At 40.8% G+C, this 13,077-nt stretch overlaps 1 protein-coding gene across 1 annotated transcript in view; it reads left to right on the top strand.

Annotated features, from left to right (window-relative positions):
* cabp7b (calcium binding protein 7b) overlaps positions 1-10,779 on the top strand; it is a 34,379-nt gene extending 23,600 nt beyond the window's left edge. Inside the window, exons 5-6 of the mRNA XM_015941741.3 lie at positions 4,606-4,753; positions 4,839-10,779. Coding sequence (XP_015797227.1) covers positions 4,606-4,753; positions 4,839-4,966 — 276 coding nt within the window. The 3' untranslated portion in view covers positions 4,967-10,779. The remainder of the gene's footprint in view (positions 1-4,605; positions 4,754-4,838) is intronic.
* The last annotated feature ends 2,298 nt before the right edge of the window (positions 10,780-13,077 follow it).

Here is a 13,077-nt window from a genome sequence, read left to right on the forward strand (position 1 = left end):
GAAGAGTAGATGTAAAATGGCTGTAAGTTTAGCAAACTTTGAATCCTTCATCCAGGAAGAAGAAAAAAACACCATAAATCTCGCCATGTTGTAAGTAGCTATGATAGGGGGAGAGGAGATTCAGTGGTGATGTCATATTTGCAACGTGCCAAAGTCTGATTTGTAGTCATAGGAATCCCAAATTTTTACAAGCTGATAAATCTCAAAGGTTGAGGGTAAGAAGACCACATTGACTCCTTCGGTTGGTGACCTCGTCAGGCACCACAAATCCAAAGGCAGGGGAGGGGGGTTCACAGCATCTGCTTGCATTCCTTCAAAGAGGATTCCTCTTCTCACAGCTCAAGCCTACCAAGGTGCCAGGGCAGGCAGAGATAATCTCCTCTCTGCCTTTTAGTTCTTAACTGGCCTTCAGTCCCATGCCCATACCGTGCAGTGACTTTCTCCAAGATCACATCCATTTTATGTGATAGCAATTCACCTCGAGCAGTGCCCCAGTCTGAGAAGTCTCCACATGGCTGAGACTTGCCATGGGTACGGGTTGCACTCCACTTGCCCCCGACTACCCAATTTTCCAAAATACCAGAAATCCTCCCATTCCTATCAGAAGAAATCCAGTAATTATCAGTCTGAAAATCCATGTGTCTGTGATGTCCTCCACGGACAGCTGGGAAAGGCATAGAATGTTTTACTCCTTCCAGGAATCCAAAATATACCCCACCAGGTGCCTTCCATCTGGAGAAGCTGGAGCCTCCCGCTCCATTCTCATTGTTGACATAATCTTGTCAATTGTGTTGAATGACCAGTGGACCAAATCCATGATTTAATAAAAATTGAGTTTTCAGGAGGAATGCAGAGAAGCGCTTTGTAGACTGACAGGACAGGACAGGACAAGAGCCTTGGGAAAATATGAGGAGGGAGAAAAGAGAAGTGTCTGTACTCTCCAGGTGCCAGAAGAAGAAAGGCAAACACTAGCCTAAGCTACTGATAACTCTAGCTCAAACTACTGCTAAATCTAGTCTGTGCTACTGGAAATGCCAACTTAACTTTCTACTAATAAGAGCCTGGGCTTCTAACACCCTTGTTGGATGAGATGAAAACAACAATTAAGAATGCTGGAGCACTCAAATACTATAGCCCCTCTTAGAGGACATCAGCATAGTACCGCCACCATAGTGAGTCTTATGAACGCGCCGTGGTGGCATGGCGATGCAGGAATTTTGTGGCATTCATGCCGCCACACTTGGTAGTAATATTACTGCAACACCAGACTTGTGAATGCATGTTATGCCTTGGCGCAACAGAGGGAGGTGTCAAGATGACGTGGGGAGCTCCAGAAGGGAAATATATTCAAGGTGAAAGTAAACACAGGCCATAAGTTTTGCTTTTATGTTTATGTTTATGTATTTAGCAGACACTTTTGTCCAAAACGACTTACAAGTGATAATCGGCATGTTGCCCTTGAGGCTAACAACAACAATAGCAACAACAACTTGACATGAATCATGGAGAGGAGGGAACAAGAAGTGGACAGTAGAGAGGGGGGACGGGTGCAGGCAAGGTGCTAGTTTAGAAGATGCTCTCTGAAGAGCAGGGTCTTCAGGAGTTTCTTGAAAATTGAAAAGGAAGCCCCTGTTCTGGTAGTGCTTGGAAGGTCATTCCACATTTGTGGAACGATGCATGAGAAGAGTCTGGATTGTCCTGAGCGTGGTGTAGGCACTGCTAGCCGACGATCCTGTGATGACCGGAGCGGCCGAGACGTAATTCTTTGCAAGAGGATTCAGGTAGATGGGAGCCGTACCATCTCGGACTTTGTATGCTAGTGTTAGCAGTTTGAATTTGATGCATGCTGCTAGCGGTAGCCAGTGGAGCTCAATGAACAGAGGGGTGACGTGTGCTCTTTTTGGCTGATTGAAGACCAGACGTGCCGCTGCGTTCTGGACCATTTGAAGAGGTCTCACAGTACAGCCTGGAAGACCAGTTAGAAGGGCGTTGCAGTAATCGAGGCTGGAGATGACAGTAGATTGCACCAGGAGCTGGGTGGCATGTTGTGTTAGGTATGGTCTGATCTTTTGTATGTTATACAGCACAAAGCTGCATGAACGAGCAACAGAGGCAACATGATCTTTAAAGGTCAGGTGTTCATCAATCACAACACCCAGATTTCGAACTGCCTTTGAAGGAGCCAGAGATAGGAAGTCATTTTGGATTGAGATATTGCTCTGTATGGATGGTTTTGCTGGGATGACAAGTAGTTCAGTTTTAGAGAGGTTGAGTTGGAGATGGTGGGATTTCATCCATTTTGATATGTCAGAGAGACAGTTTGATATTCGTGCAGAGACAGTGTGGTCGTCCGGTGGAAATGACAGATAGAGCTGGGTGTCGTCTGCATAGCAGTGGTAGGAGAAGCCATGTGATCGAATAATCTCACCCAGTGAGGTGGTGTATATGGCAAAGAGAAGAGGTCCTAGTACAGAGCCCTGGGGGACTCCTGTGGCAAGATGGTGCATGGTAGAGGATTGTCCAAGCCAAGATACACTGAATGATCGTCCTGTGAGGTACGATTTAAACCAGGCATGTGCTTTCTCTGTGATGCCCATGCTAGAGAGTGTGGACAAAAGGAAGCTATGGTTGACAGTGTCAAATGCAGCCGATAAGTCGAGCAGGATAAGCACTGAGGATTTGGCAGTCGCTCTAGCTTCTTTTAACGATTCCATCACTGCTAACAGAGCAGTTTCAGTGGAATGGCCCTTTTTGATCCCAGATTGGTAAGAGTCAAGCAGACAGTTTTGTGAGAGGTATTCTGTGATCTGCTTGAAAGCCACCCTTTCAATGATTTTGGACAGAAAAGGGAGGAGAGAGATAGCTCGGTAGTTCTCCACATGATTTGGAGGAAGAGATGGCTTTTTTAGCAGCGGTTTAACCTGAGCATGCTTGAGAGAGGTGGGAAATGTACCGGATGTCAGTGAAGCGTTGATCACATGTGTGACTGCTGCGGCTACAGTAGGAGCAATAGCTTGGAGCAGCTTAGTCGGAATGGGGTCGAGTGGGCATGTAGCAGGGCGGCTGCACGCGAGAAGCTTGGACACACAGTTCTCAGTGAGAGGGGAAAAAGAGGAAAATGAAGCAGTGGGACTTGAGATGGTTGGGCTAGAAGGAGTTTGAGGTAGCAAATGTTCAGGAGTGGCCAGTTGAGTAAACTGTTTGCTTATAGCTGCCACTTTGTCAGTGAAGAATGAGGCAAAGGTGTCAGCTGATAGATTTTTGGTAGGAGGTGGAGACGGAGGGTTGAGCAGAGTTTTGAATGTAGAAAATAGTTTCTGAGAGTCAGTAGAGCTGAGAATTTTGTCAGTGTAGAAAGATTTATTTGCATCAGTGATGCTGGCAGAGAATGAGGAGAGTAAATCATGAAATTTCAATTGATCACCAGGATCTTTTGTTTTGCGCCATTTCCATTCCGCAGCTCTAAGATTGGTACGTTGAGACCGGAGGGTATCTTTTGTAGTCAGAATCAGCTGAGATGGGAAACTGGAGCAATGCAGCGCACCTAGAGCTTTTCTTCGTTAAAGCTGGAGCTCAGGTCACCAGAGACTGCACAGGGACTGTGGAGGACAGAAACTTTTAGGAGCAGCTTGTTTAAAAAACTGAACGAGTGTGGCTTCAATCGCAATAAAAAGCAAGTTATGTCTAGATAAAAGGAAGTCTGCGGCAGTCCCTCCATCACCTAATCTTTTGTAAAAACGACAAGATTGCGCAACATCACCATCAAGGTCTGTGCACTTAAAAACGACCTAAGGCTCTCTGATGCCGCCATGGTGTTGTGACAAATTGGCGGTATTATTTTCTAAAAGAAGCATATTATGCACTGGGAATATCTAGACTTTGAATGAATTTCCCAGACAGATCTATAACTTGTAGTACTTGTTCTCTTCTTCGTTTGTCCACAAACCCTAGCTCTGCAACCAGCTGGACATATTTTGTCCCTTGTACATCCACACTCCCACACTGACTTCTCTCTGACTGTTCTCACATTGTCAATGAACCCCCACCACCCACACACACATGCAGAGTTTCTACCTTCAGGTAGTCATTGAGTCATTGGAGCAAACTGACCAATAAGCATGCAACTCATCTAATATTCATGTTCTGGCCTAGCAGTCTTTCCATTGTAGGTGTTTCGTATGGGGTTGTATCTGGTTATTTTAAGGGCTCCTGGGCCATTGTGAGCCCCAACAAAGTTTCACATGACACAAGGAGGCTCAAAGATAAGTTTCCAATAGAAAAAAGCCTGTTTCTAGGACCCCTTTAATGCATACTCTAATTTCTTATACTCCTTTTCATCACCAAATGAAAAAAATATGTTTATTAAACAATGTTTTTAGGATTCAAGCCATAAATTAATTCATGATATTTTGAACATTGCAATCACATTTGTATCACACACATTTTAAAGTTTGATTGTGGCAAATTAAACCTAAACTGAAAACACTAAAAATTGATTAAACAAATTTCTAATGTTCCAGATCCATGTGGTGCGATTAAGGTTGACAAAGACTTTGAGACAGTAAGTTTTTCCTTCCTAATTGAACCATTTTTGGCGTTTCCCAGTGCGACATGCAGAAACTCACTGTGGATGAGCTCAAGAGATTACTGTACGACACTTTCCGAGACCACCTCACCATGAAAGACATCGAGCACATCATTATGACTGAAGAAAACCACCTGAACAGTCCAGAATCTCATGTGGATATTGACAGTAAGTTTAATTAACAGCTTGTTGCATATTGCATCGTCAAGACTTGCAGGTGTGTTAATGTCCTCTCCCCCGAATCTCTCCACAGCGAGCCCAACGCAGCAGGAAAAGCACACATGTGTGCGCAAAAGCCTGATTTGTGCCTTCGCTATCGCATTTATCATCAGCGTCATGCTCATTGCAGCAAATCAAATGCTCCGCAGAGGAATGAAGTAAATAAATTGTACCAGCAGGACAAAGAAATCCAAGGATCAAAAACAAACCAAAATATGTTCCCATTTTGTTTTCTTCACACTTGACACCCGTGATGATACTATCAGTGCATTTTTCTACATTAAAAAGAATGAAATGATGTCACATTGTGGTTTTGTGTCAGACCACACTATACAAGGTGATGAAAATAATGATAGAAAGGCTTCTCAAGGGCTGACTAGTACAAGGAAAATGGGATCGGGTAGTAGAATGTGATTTTATTTTACATTTTAGGATTCCAGGGAATGTTTTGCGCTAACTGAAAACATTCAGTCTTTTTCTTGACAGTCTTTCTATTTGGAATGGACCAAAAACACACTAAGTACCAATGATAGTAATAAAGCAATACACAGGTGAGTAACATAACTCCCATTTTTAAATCTTGAGATGATAAAATAAGAACTCATTTCAGTGCATTGATATTTTCTCTTATCACTTATCATATTTTCACCAAACGACAGCTCACAAAATGTTCAGATTTCAAAAACCAGATCATTTGAAGTGAGGTTCTTCTGCAGGAAGGTGATGAACAATCTCAGTTTGGAGAGACAGATTGTTTCTGACTGAGGTGACAAGCTAAGACCTAAGACAATTGTGGATGAGTGTCATCTGAAAAACTGCTTAAGTTGATATAGACACTCACCCAGGTAGTTCGTACAGTCATGACATGTAACCATAGAAACCATATCAATACTTTGCTGAAGGTGCAAACACACTAGTCAAAGTCGAGAGAGAAATAAACCACAGCAGTGTCTGCAGACTACTGATCAGTTCTGATTGAATTGACCAGATGCAGAACATTGTTGGTACATGTGATTTTTTTCAAATGACCACAATCAGATGACGACTCAAAAAGTAGTCACAATGCGTTGTGGGAAGCATGGGATGTCAGTGAATCTTGATGTATTTTAAAAACTTTACAGTGATTCATGCAAACAATTTTCATCTTTACTCTCATTGAATTTGCTTCTTCACTGTTATATCTATCAAACAAGATATTAAAGTAGAGCAGTTTCCTGCTCCTTCGTCCAATTGGTTGAAAGTGGAACTACAACTGTTGTAAACAACCTTGCTGCAGCCTGCTGTAGCTAGCGCTAACAATGAGCTAACGCTAACATGAGCCAACTAATACTAAAATAAACCACAAAGTAAAAAGATCCACACCATTGGATAAAATACATTATTACTTACAAGTCCAGTAACAACAGAGCCAGGTCACTATCACTCTGATTTTGTAGCCTCCTTTAGCTCCCTCAAACTAGCGTAGGCTGTGCCGATGTTCACTCTGATTTTAGCTTTTTGCTTCGTCTCCAAAGTCCTTACTCTGTTACTTTTACTCATAGGCTCCGCCATGATGCCAACAGAAAAAACAAACTTCTTCTTTTTCATCTTCTTGTGCTTTTTATTGACGATCGTGAACTGAAAATGTTAACCACTAGCATTACAGCTAACAGCCGTAAGGCAGGTAAAGAGCCCCCCTCGAACAACAGGTTTTTGATCAGCTGAGGGCAGCAGAGTGGTGTCAAATATGAAACTGGTCAAGTTTCCAACCCAACAGTCCCTAAGATTAATGTTAAAGCTTTAGCTAAAAGTAAAAAAAAAATACTAAATCTATTGTTACTTTAATTGTTCACAACCTTTTTACAACAACCTACTTAAAAAGAGTTTATTTCTGTAAAGTACGACCCCTTAAATTAATTCTGAACAGAACAGACTTCCTAGTTTCCATCTCAAAATCTTGGCTCTGATGGTGAATTTCTGTTGGTCAGTCTGTTGTTGGATGAGAGAATGAAAAACCCTCAAACAAACAGCTGATCTTTAACCATATTTCAGTTTGGCACATACAATCGCATGCATTTGATGATGCCCAGATTGCACATATAAAGTCCCCATTATGTTGAATTTATTTTATTATCTATTAGCAACCTGTGGTGATGTCTACAGCATCACATGAACCATCAGATCATCTATAGGACATAATTGTTAATAGCTGATAAATGAAGGATGTGAAATGCAAGAAATAATCGTGAAATCTTCCATTTCTTATATCAGCCATTTTGTGTTTTATTCAACAAATCTCCATTAAGGATTATTGTGAAATGAAGATTTAAGTGATGGTACAACTTCACAAAAGAATATTATTTAATAATCATGTTTTTATTTCAGCTGTTAGCACTTTATTGAGTTATTAAGCGGTCACAGTTCACCGATGACCAATTTGATGCCAGACTAGATTCATCTGTGCTCCAGTAATGAACAAAATTTTAAGTTTACCTCGATGAATAAAAAGTTTTACTTAATATTTTACGCTAATTGAGCCTGCATCAGATGGGTTTGACAGAGCGTGATTTCTGAATGTTATCTGAAATTACAAAGGTTTAAATAAGTGGAATAAACCAGTGAGGTGTGTGACAAGCACTGCTGAAATTTACCCAAAACTTTTCAACAATGTCTCCTGAAAAATAATCACAATGGTTTAAAGCTTACATGGGGTGATCTTGGTTTGGTTGAGCAGCTGGTGATTTCCCCCAATGGAACAAGTGTAGTTATATATAGTTTTACAGCTAGACCACAGCTATACAGTGAGGAACATACGTATTAGAACACCCTGCGGTTTTGCAAGTTCTCCCACTTAGAGCCATGGAGGGATCTGAAATTCACATTGTAGGTGCATTCCCACTGTGTAGGCAGTAGTTTGAAAAACCAGGGAATCACACTGTATAATTTTTAAAGATTATATTTGTGTTGCACTGCTGCAGATAAGCATTTGAACACTTGAGGAAATCAGTGTTGATATTTGATACAGAAGCCTTTGTTTGCATTTAAGAGGTCAAAGGTTTCTTGTAGTTCTTGACCTGCTTTGCAAACACAAAAAGGGTCTTTGGCCCACTTCTCCATACAGATCTCCCCATAATCTGTCAGGTTTCAGAACTGTCACTGAGGTTCAGCTTGCTAGGCCACTCCAGAACATTGACATGCTTCTTACTAGTTATCCTGGCTGTGTGCTTTGGGTCATCATCATGGTGGAGGACCCAGTTACTACCCATCTTCAATGCTCTGACTGAGAGAAGGAAGTTGTTGCTCAAAAGCTCACTGTACATGGCTCCATTCGTCCTCTCTTTAACCCTCTGGAGGCAGGAGTTGCGGATTTGCAACGTTAAAACCTACCTACCTGGTTACTCCACATACGTATTTCATGAGCATTTTTAAACTCAGAAGTACCCCTGAAGGACTTAGTTGTTCGTATTTTTATCAAAACTTATTTTGAGCCTGAGACGGTTAATCAGTGCAGTCACCCTGTCCCCTTGGCAGAAAACCATCAAAGCATGATGCTTCTACCTCTGTGCTTCACAGTAGGGATGTTGTTCTTGGGATGCAACTCATCCTTTTCCCTCCAATCACAGCAAGTGAAGTTCAGACCGAAAGGTTCTATTTTGGTCTCATCTGATGACGACTTTGTCCCATGCCTCCTCTGGATCATCCAGATGGTCAATGGCAAACTTCAGACAGTCCTGGACATGTGATGACTTGAGCAGGGAACCTTCTGTGCAATGCATGAGTATAAACCATGACAGAGTGTTCTACCTACAGGGACCTTTGAAACTGTGGCCCCAGCTCTCTTCATGTCACTGACCAGCTTCTACTGTGTTGTTCTGGGCTGATTCCTCATGTTTTTTATCATCAGTGATACTCCAACAGGTATGATCTTGCATGGAACCCCCGTCTGAGGGAGGCTGACAGTCGTTTTTACCCTCTTCCAGTTTCAGTTTCTTCAACAGTTTCTTTTTTCACCAAGGCTTGTGGAAGTCCATGATTTTGTCTCTGATGTATTTTGACAGCTCATTGGTCTTGCCCATGGTAGTAGTTGGAGTCTGGCTGTGGGGTGGACAGGTGTAAGCTCAAACAGGTGCTAGTGCTACTAATTTACTGGACTAGATGTGGACATTTTAAAGACAGAGTAACAGGTCTTTTAGGTCCAGAAGTTCTTGCTGATGGCCAGATGTTCAAATACTTATGTGCAGCACTGCAATACAAATAAATTCTTTAAAAATCTTACAATGTGACTTACTACATTTTTTATGCCGTCTCTCACTGGGAATGTGCCTACAGTGTGAATTTCAGACCCTTTCGTGATTTCTAAGTGGGAGAACTTCCAAAATTGCAGAGTGTTCAATTACTTATGTTCCTCGCTGTATTTATTGCATATTTAGTTGTAGTCCAAATATTTAGCCAAGCAGAAAACTCTAGACTACAGATAGAAAATCACAAAATCCTTCCAAAAAATATCAAACAAAATTACGTGCATATGCAAAAACCCAGAATCATGGACTAACATCAACAACTGGAGCTCAGCACAAATACTAAATATGTTTCATGTCCATTTTCTGCCAGCAAAACATGAAATACATGCAAACTGTAGCTGCATATCTCAGATGCGCATCTGTAAGAGTCGAAATAAGAGACATTAAAGTCAGTTCAGCTGGAGAGAGACCTCAAATGCAAGTTAAGGATAAATAGAATAGTATTCAGACAAAACTATGTATTACCTGTATTATTTATAGCAAATACGCATACATTTGCATGTACAACAAATAAATGTATGTTAAATGTGAGTGAGAACAGCTTTTGAAGTACGTGTTCAAATAATTATGCAATTTGTTAAGTGATTATTGAAAAAAAGAAAATCAAGAAAAAAAATCTCAGTATTTGACATTTTTCTGTAAATGTCATCTTTTGTGGATGTGCAAACAATATCAAAATACTTTGCAGTACGCTGTGAAAAATACTTAACATATCATGAAAAATGTTGTTTTTTTGGGCTTTTACGTGAACCACCAAAACGACATTTGATTTAAACGTATAAACGGGTTATATTTTCTTACTTGGATGAGTGATGCATTAAATCTGTGTTATTTTGTCATAAATATATGCATAAGGTTTTATAAAAATCAACAAAAATGCAAAAACAATATGTGTTTGATAAATTATTTTCAGCCTGAGTGGAATGTTACTGCATTTAACTTTTGTTGTTAGTAAAAAATATATTTTTTTAATATATTTTATTTACTTGTCAAATCTGATAAATTTAACCAAATGGGTTTATTTTTTTTTAATTAAGGTCTTTCAGGAGGACCCATTTGAAACAAGGAGAATCACTCTGGCAATAAAACAGATATTTTATCTCATGTAGCATTTTATGTCAAAACAAACGATGTGACATCGCTTTACCTCTACATGTGAACATATCATGTAAAATATGGGGTTTTGTGTGGATGTAAAATATAGTCACTGTGCCAAATCTTGTCTTAAAACACACTGTATTAGCAAATATTGTCCTATTATGTGTGTTAATGTCATATTAGCTTATTTATGTACACTTTGTTGACAGGCTGTCCTGATTGTTGCTATAAATTTCATTTGGAACGTGAATCTCTTGTTTTGAGCCTTTGTCATTTTAAAAACAAGACTTTCTGGAGTCCAGAGAGTCTTGTAAAAAAAAAAGATGGAAAATCTATTTGTAGCAAAAATGAGTCTAATCCTGCTCATCCCGTCCCTCCTCCGGATCTGAAATGGAGTTCCAGACTGTAATCATTGTGCCATCCAACTGTGAGACATCAGCAGAGATTTTAATGTCTGTACAATGATCTGCACTATTTTGGGTTCCTTTACTGTAAAGGTCACTGCATCATTTATACACTATTGTAAGTGGTGTCAAGATGCATGTAGTACAATAAAAAAAGATAAGTGCAATAAAATTTGGGTTGCTGCTTGTTTGTCACGTTCGTGAGAATTCAAATGAAAAGGTGACTTTTGTTAATAAACTCAGCAGGCTTCTAGGTTTATAAAGAGATGGATGGATATTATTGTGAGGAAACTGCCCAGATGGTTTCATATGAATGTAGAATTGTCAGTCGGATGTTATTTACTGCATCAATGAACAGATTCTCTCGACTCCACTCAAACTTTATTTGTATAGCACCTTACACATGCCACCAAAGAGCTTCAGACACAGGTAAAAATCATCGACATATAAATATTGGACAATGGGTTTGCATATGCTCCAATAACATGTTTTTTGAGGAGAAATGGGAGGTGGCCACCACCGCCATTTTGACCGTGTCACAGGTTCCGTCAAGCCCAGACAATTCCACAAAAGGGAAGAGAGGTGGAGCTGAGGGTGGGGCTGTAAGGCTGGGATCAACTGACGACACCCGGTCGAACTAGCTACAAGCTAACCTGAAGCTAACCCAAAGCTAACGCGGAGGTGGGAGCTAAGCTAACAGAGGTAGCAACCTAGCTACAACCGGAGTTAACTGTGCACAACACCAGAGCTTCTGAGTCAGAGATACGCCGGGCTGACCGCTGGGTAAAACCGGGTAGAACACAGAGGTCTCCCGAGAGCTCCACTAGCTGGCAGCCGCACAGCAGACAAGCACCTCTGCGATCTGAGATGCACAGAGCTGCCGCTGGGGAGAACCGGGTGGAAAGGTTTCCATCCCAGAGCTCCACAAGCTGGCAGCCCGCGCAGCAGACAGAAGCTGTGATCAGACAGAGATGCGCCGAGCTGCGGGGAGGGGAGAAACGGGTGGAAAACATCGGTCTCCCGAGAGCTCCACAAGCCGATAGTCAGAACCCAGCTCCACCAACATGTTATATTTCAACCCATTTTCTAAAGTGCAGCATTATGTTAAATGCACTGAGTTTTACCTCATTACATTTAAATTTCATGGTTAAACAGTACATGTTAAAATCTAAGCTCAGCTCAGCAGTGACCTAAAATACATAAATATAATTTACTGAAAAAAATGAAGTGGAGACTCCTTGGACCCTCTATTAGTGCAATTAATGCCACATCAAGTCATTTTGTCCAACAATTGCACAAAAAATATCCAAAAAAGAATACACAAACACAGAGACTCAAAATCCCAGAACAGTTTCCAAGCCAGACCGAGGCTCTACTGAGGCCTTTCCACGGAGCTAGCTCTGTGGTCACGTGTGTCGGATGCTCATTAATTATTCCGAATTTTAGGCTTTTAATACACTTAAACAGAAGAGTGAAAAAAAATTCACCCCCCTCAGAGTTGCCATGAGTGTAAACTAGATAATTTAAACCAAAAACATGTTTTGGTACCAGGCTGTAAACATGTTTATTTCTGCTGTGAAATTGGTATTTTTAACATGAGAGTCAATGAGGATTTGCTCGCTTCTGACACCAGCCCCCAGCGGATGAGGGTGGAACAGCAATTTCTCGTACTTCTGGGATTGCTTCAATTTTTGAGCTGCATTGTGGGGGCTTGGTAAAAATATAACTCATAAAATCCTCTAAAAAGTAATAAAACACAACCAAAAAAAACCCCATTAAAAATTAGACTAAAAAGCAACACAGTCAATCACACAGATTTAAAAGCCAGTTCATAAAAATGGGTCTTCAGCTTTGATTAAAAAACTGGTACAGAAGAGGGCTACCAAATGTGTAATGGAAGCTCATTCCATAGTTTTGGAGCTGCAACTGAAAAGGCTATGTCAACAGCTATGTCTTCAGCTGTGACCGGGGCACCACGAGCAAGGACAAGTCCTCTGAACGGAGTGCCCGGGAGGGAATAGACATGTGCAGATGTATGTTTGGGTTTTAAAGGTGTAATGGATTAGAACACCCGTTTATTCAATACATTTACAGTGGTATAAAATTTATTTCAACTTCATTGAATTAGGCACAGATTATTCAAACATTAATATTATTATTCATATAACGTTTGTCCATTCAACCACATTATTATTTAATGATGATTTAACTTAAGAGTTGTAAAAGTTCATATTTTGTCCTGTGAAGCAAGCAGATAGATAAGGCTGCAGCTTGGCAGAGAGGAACCTTGAGGAAGGAACATGATGTTGACAATCAGAGTGTAAGCATGCAGTGGCGAATCTTTCCTGCAGCTTGGAAGATTGAGACGCAGAGAGGCGGATTCATGTCTGTAGATGACCGGTCACTGAAAAGGTCAATTTGTAGATGAAAACTGACCATTCCTGGATGCTACAGAAGTCTAGATACAAAAAATATGTTTGTATATTTTTGG

The sequence above is a fragment of the Nothobranchius furzeri genome, chromosome 6, assembly GCF_043380555.1.
Source record: "Nothobranchius furzeri strain GRZ-AD chromosome 6, NfurGRZ-RIMD1, whole genome shotgun sequence".
Taxonomy (NCBI): Eukaryota; Metazoa; Chordata; class Actinopteri; order Cyprinodontiformes; family Nothobranchiidae; genus Nothobranchius; species Nothobranchius furzeri.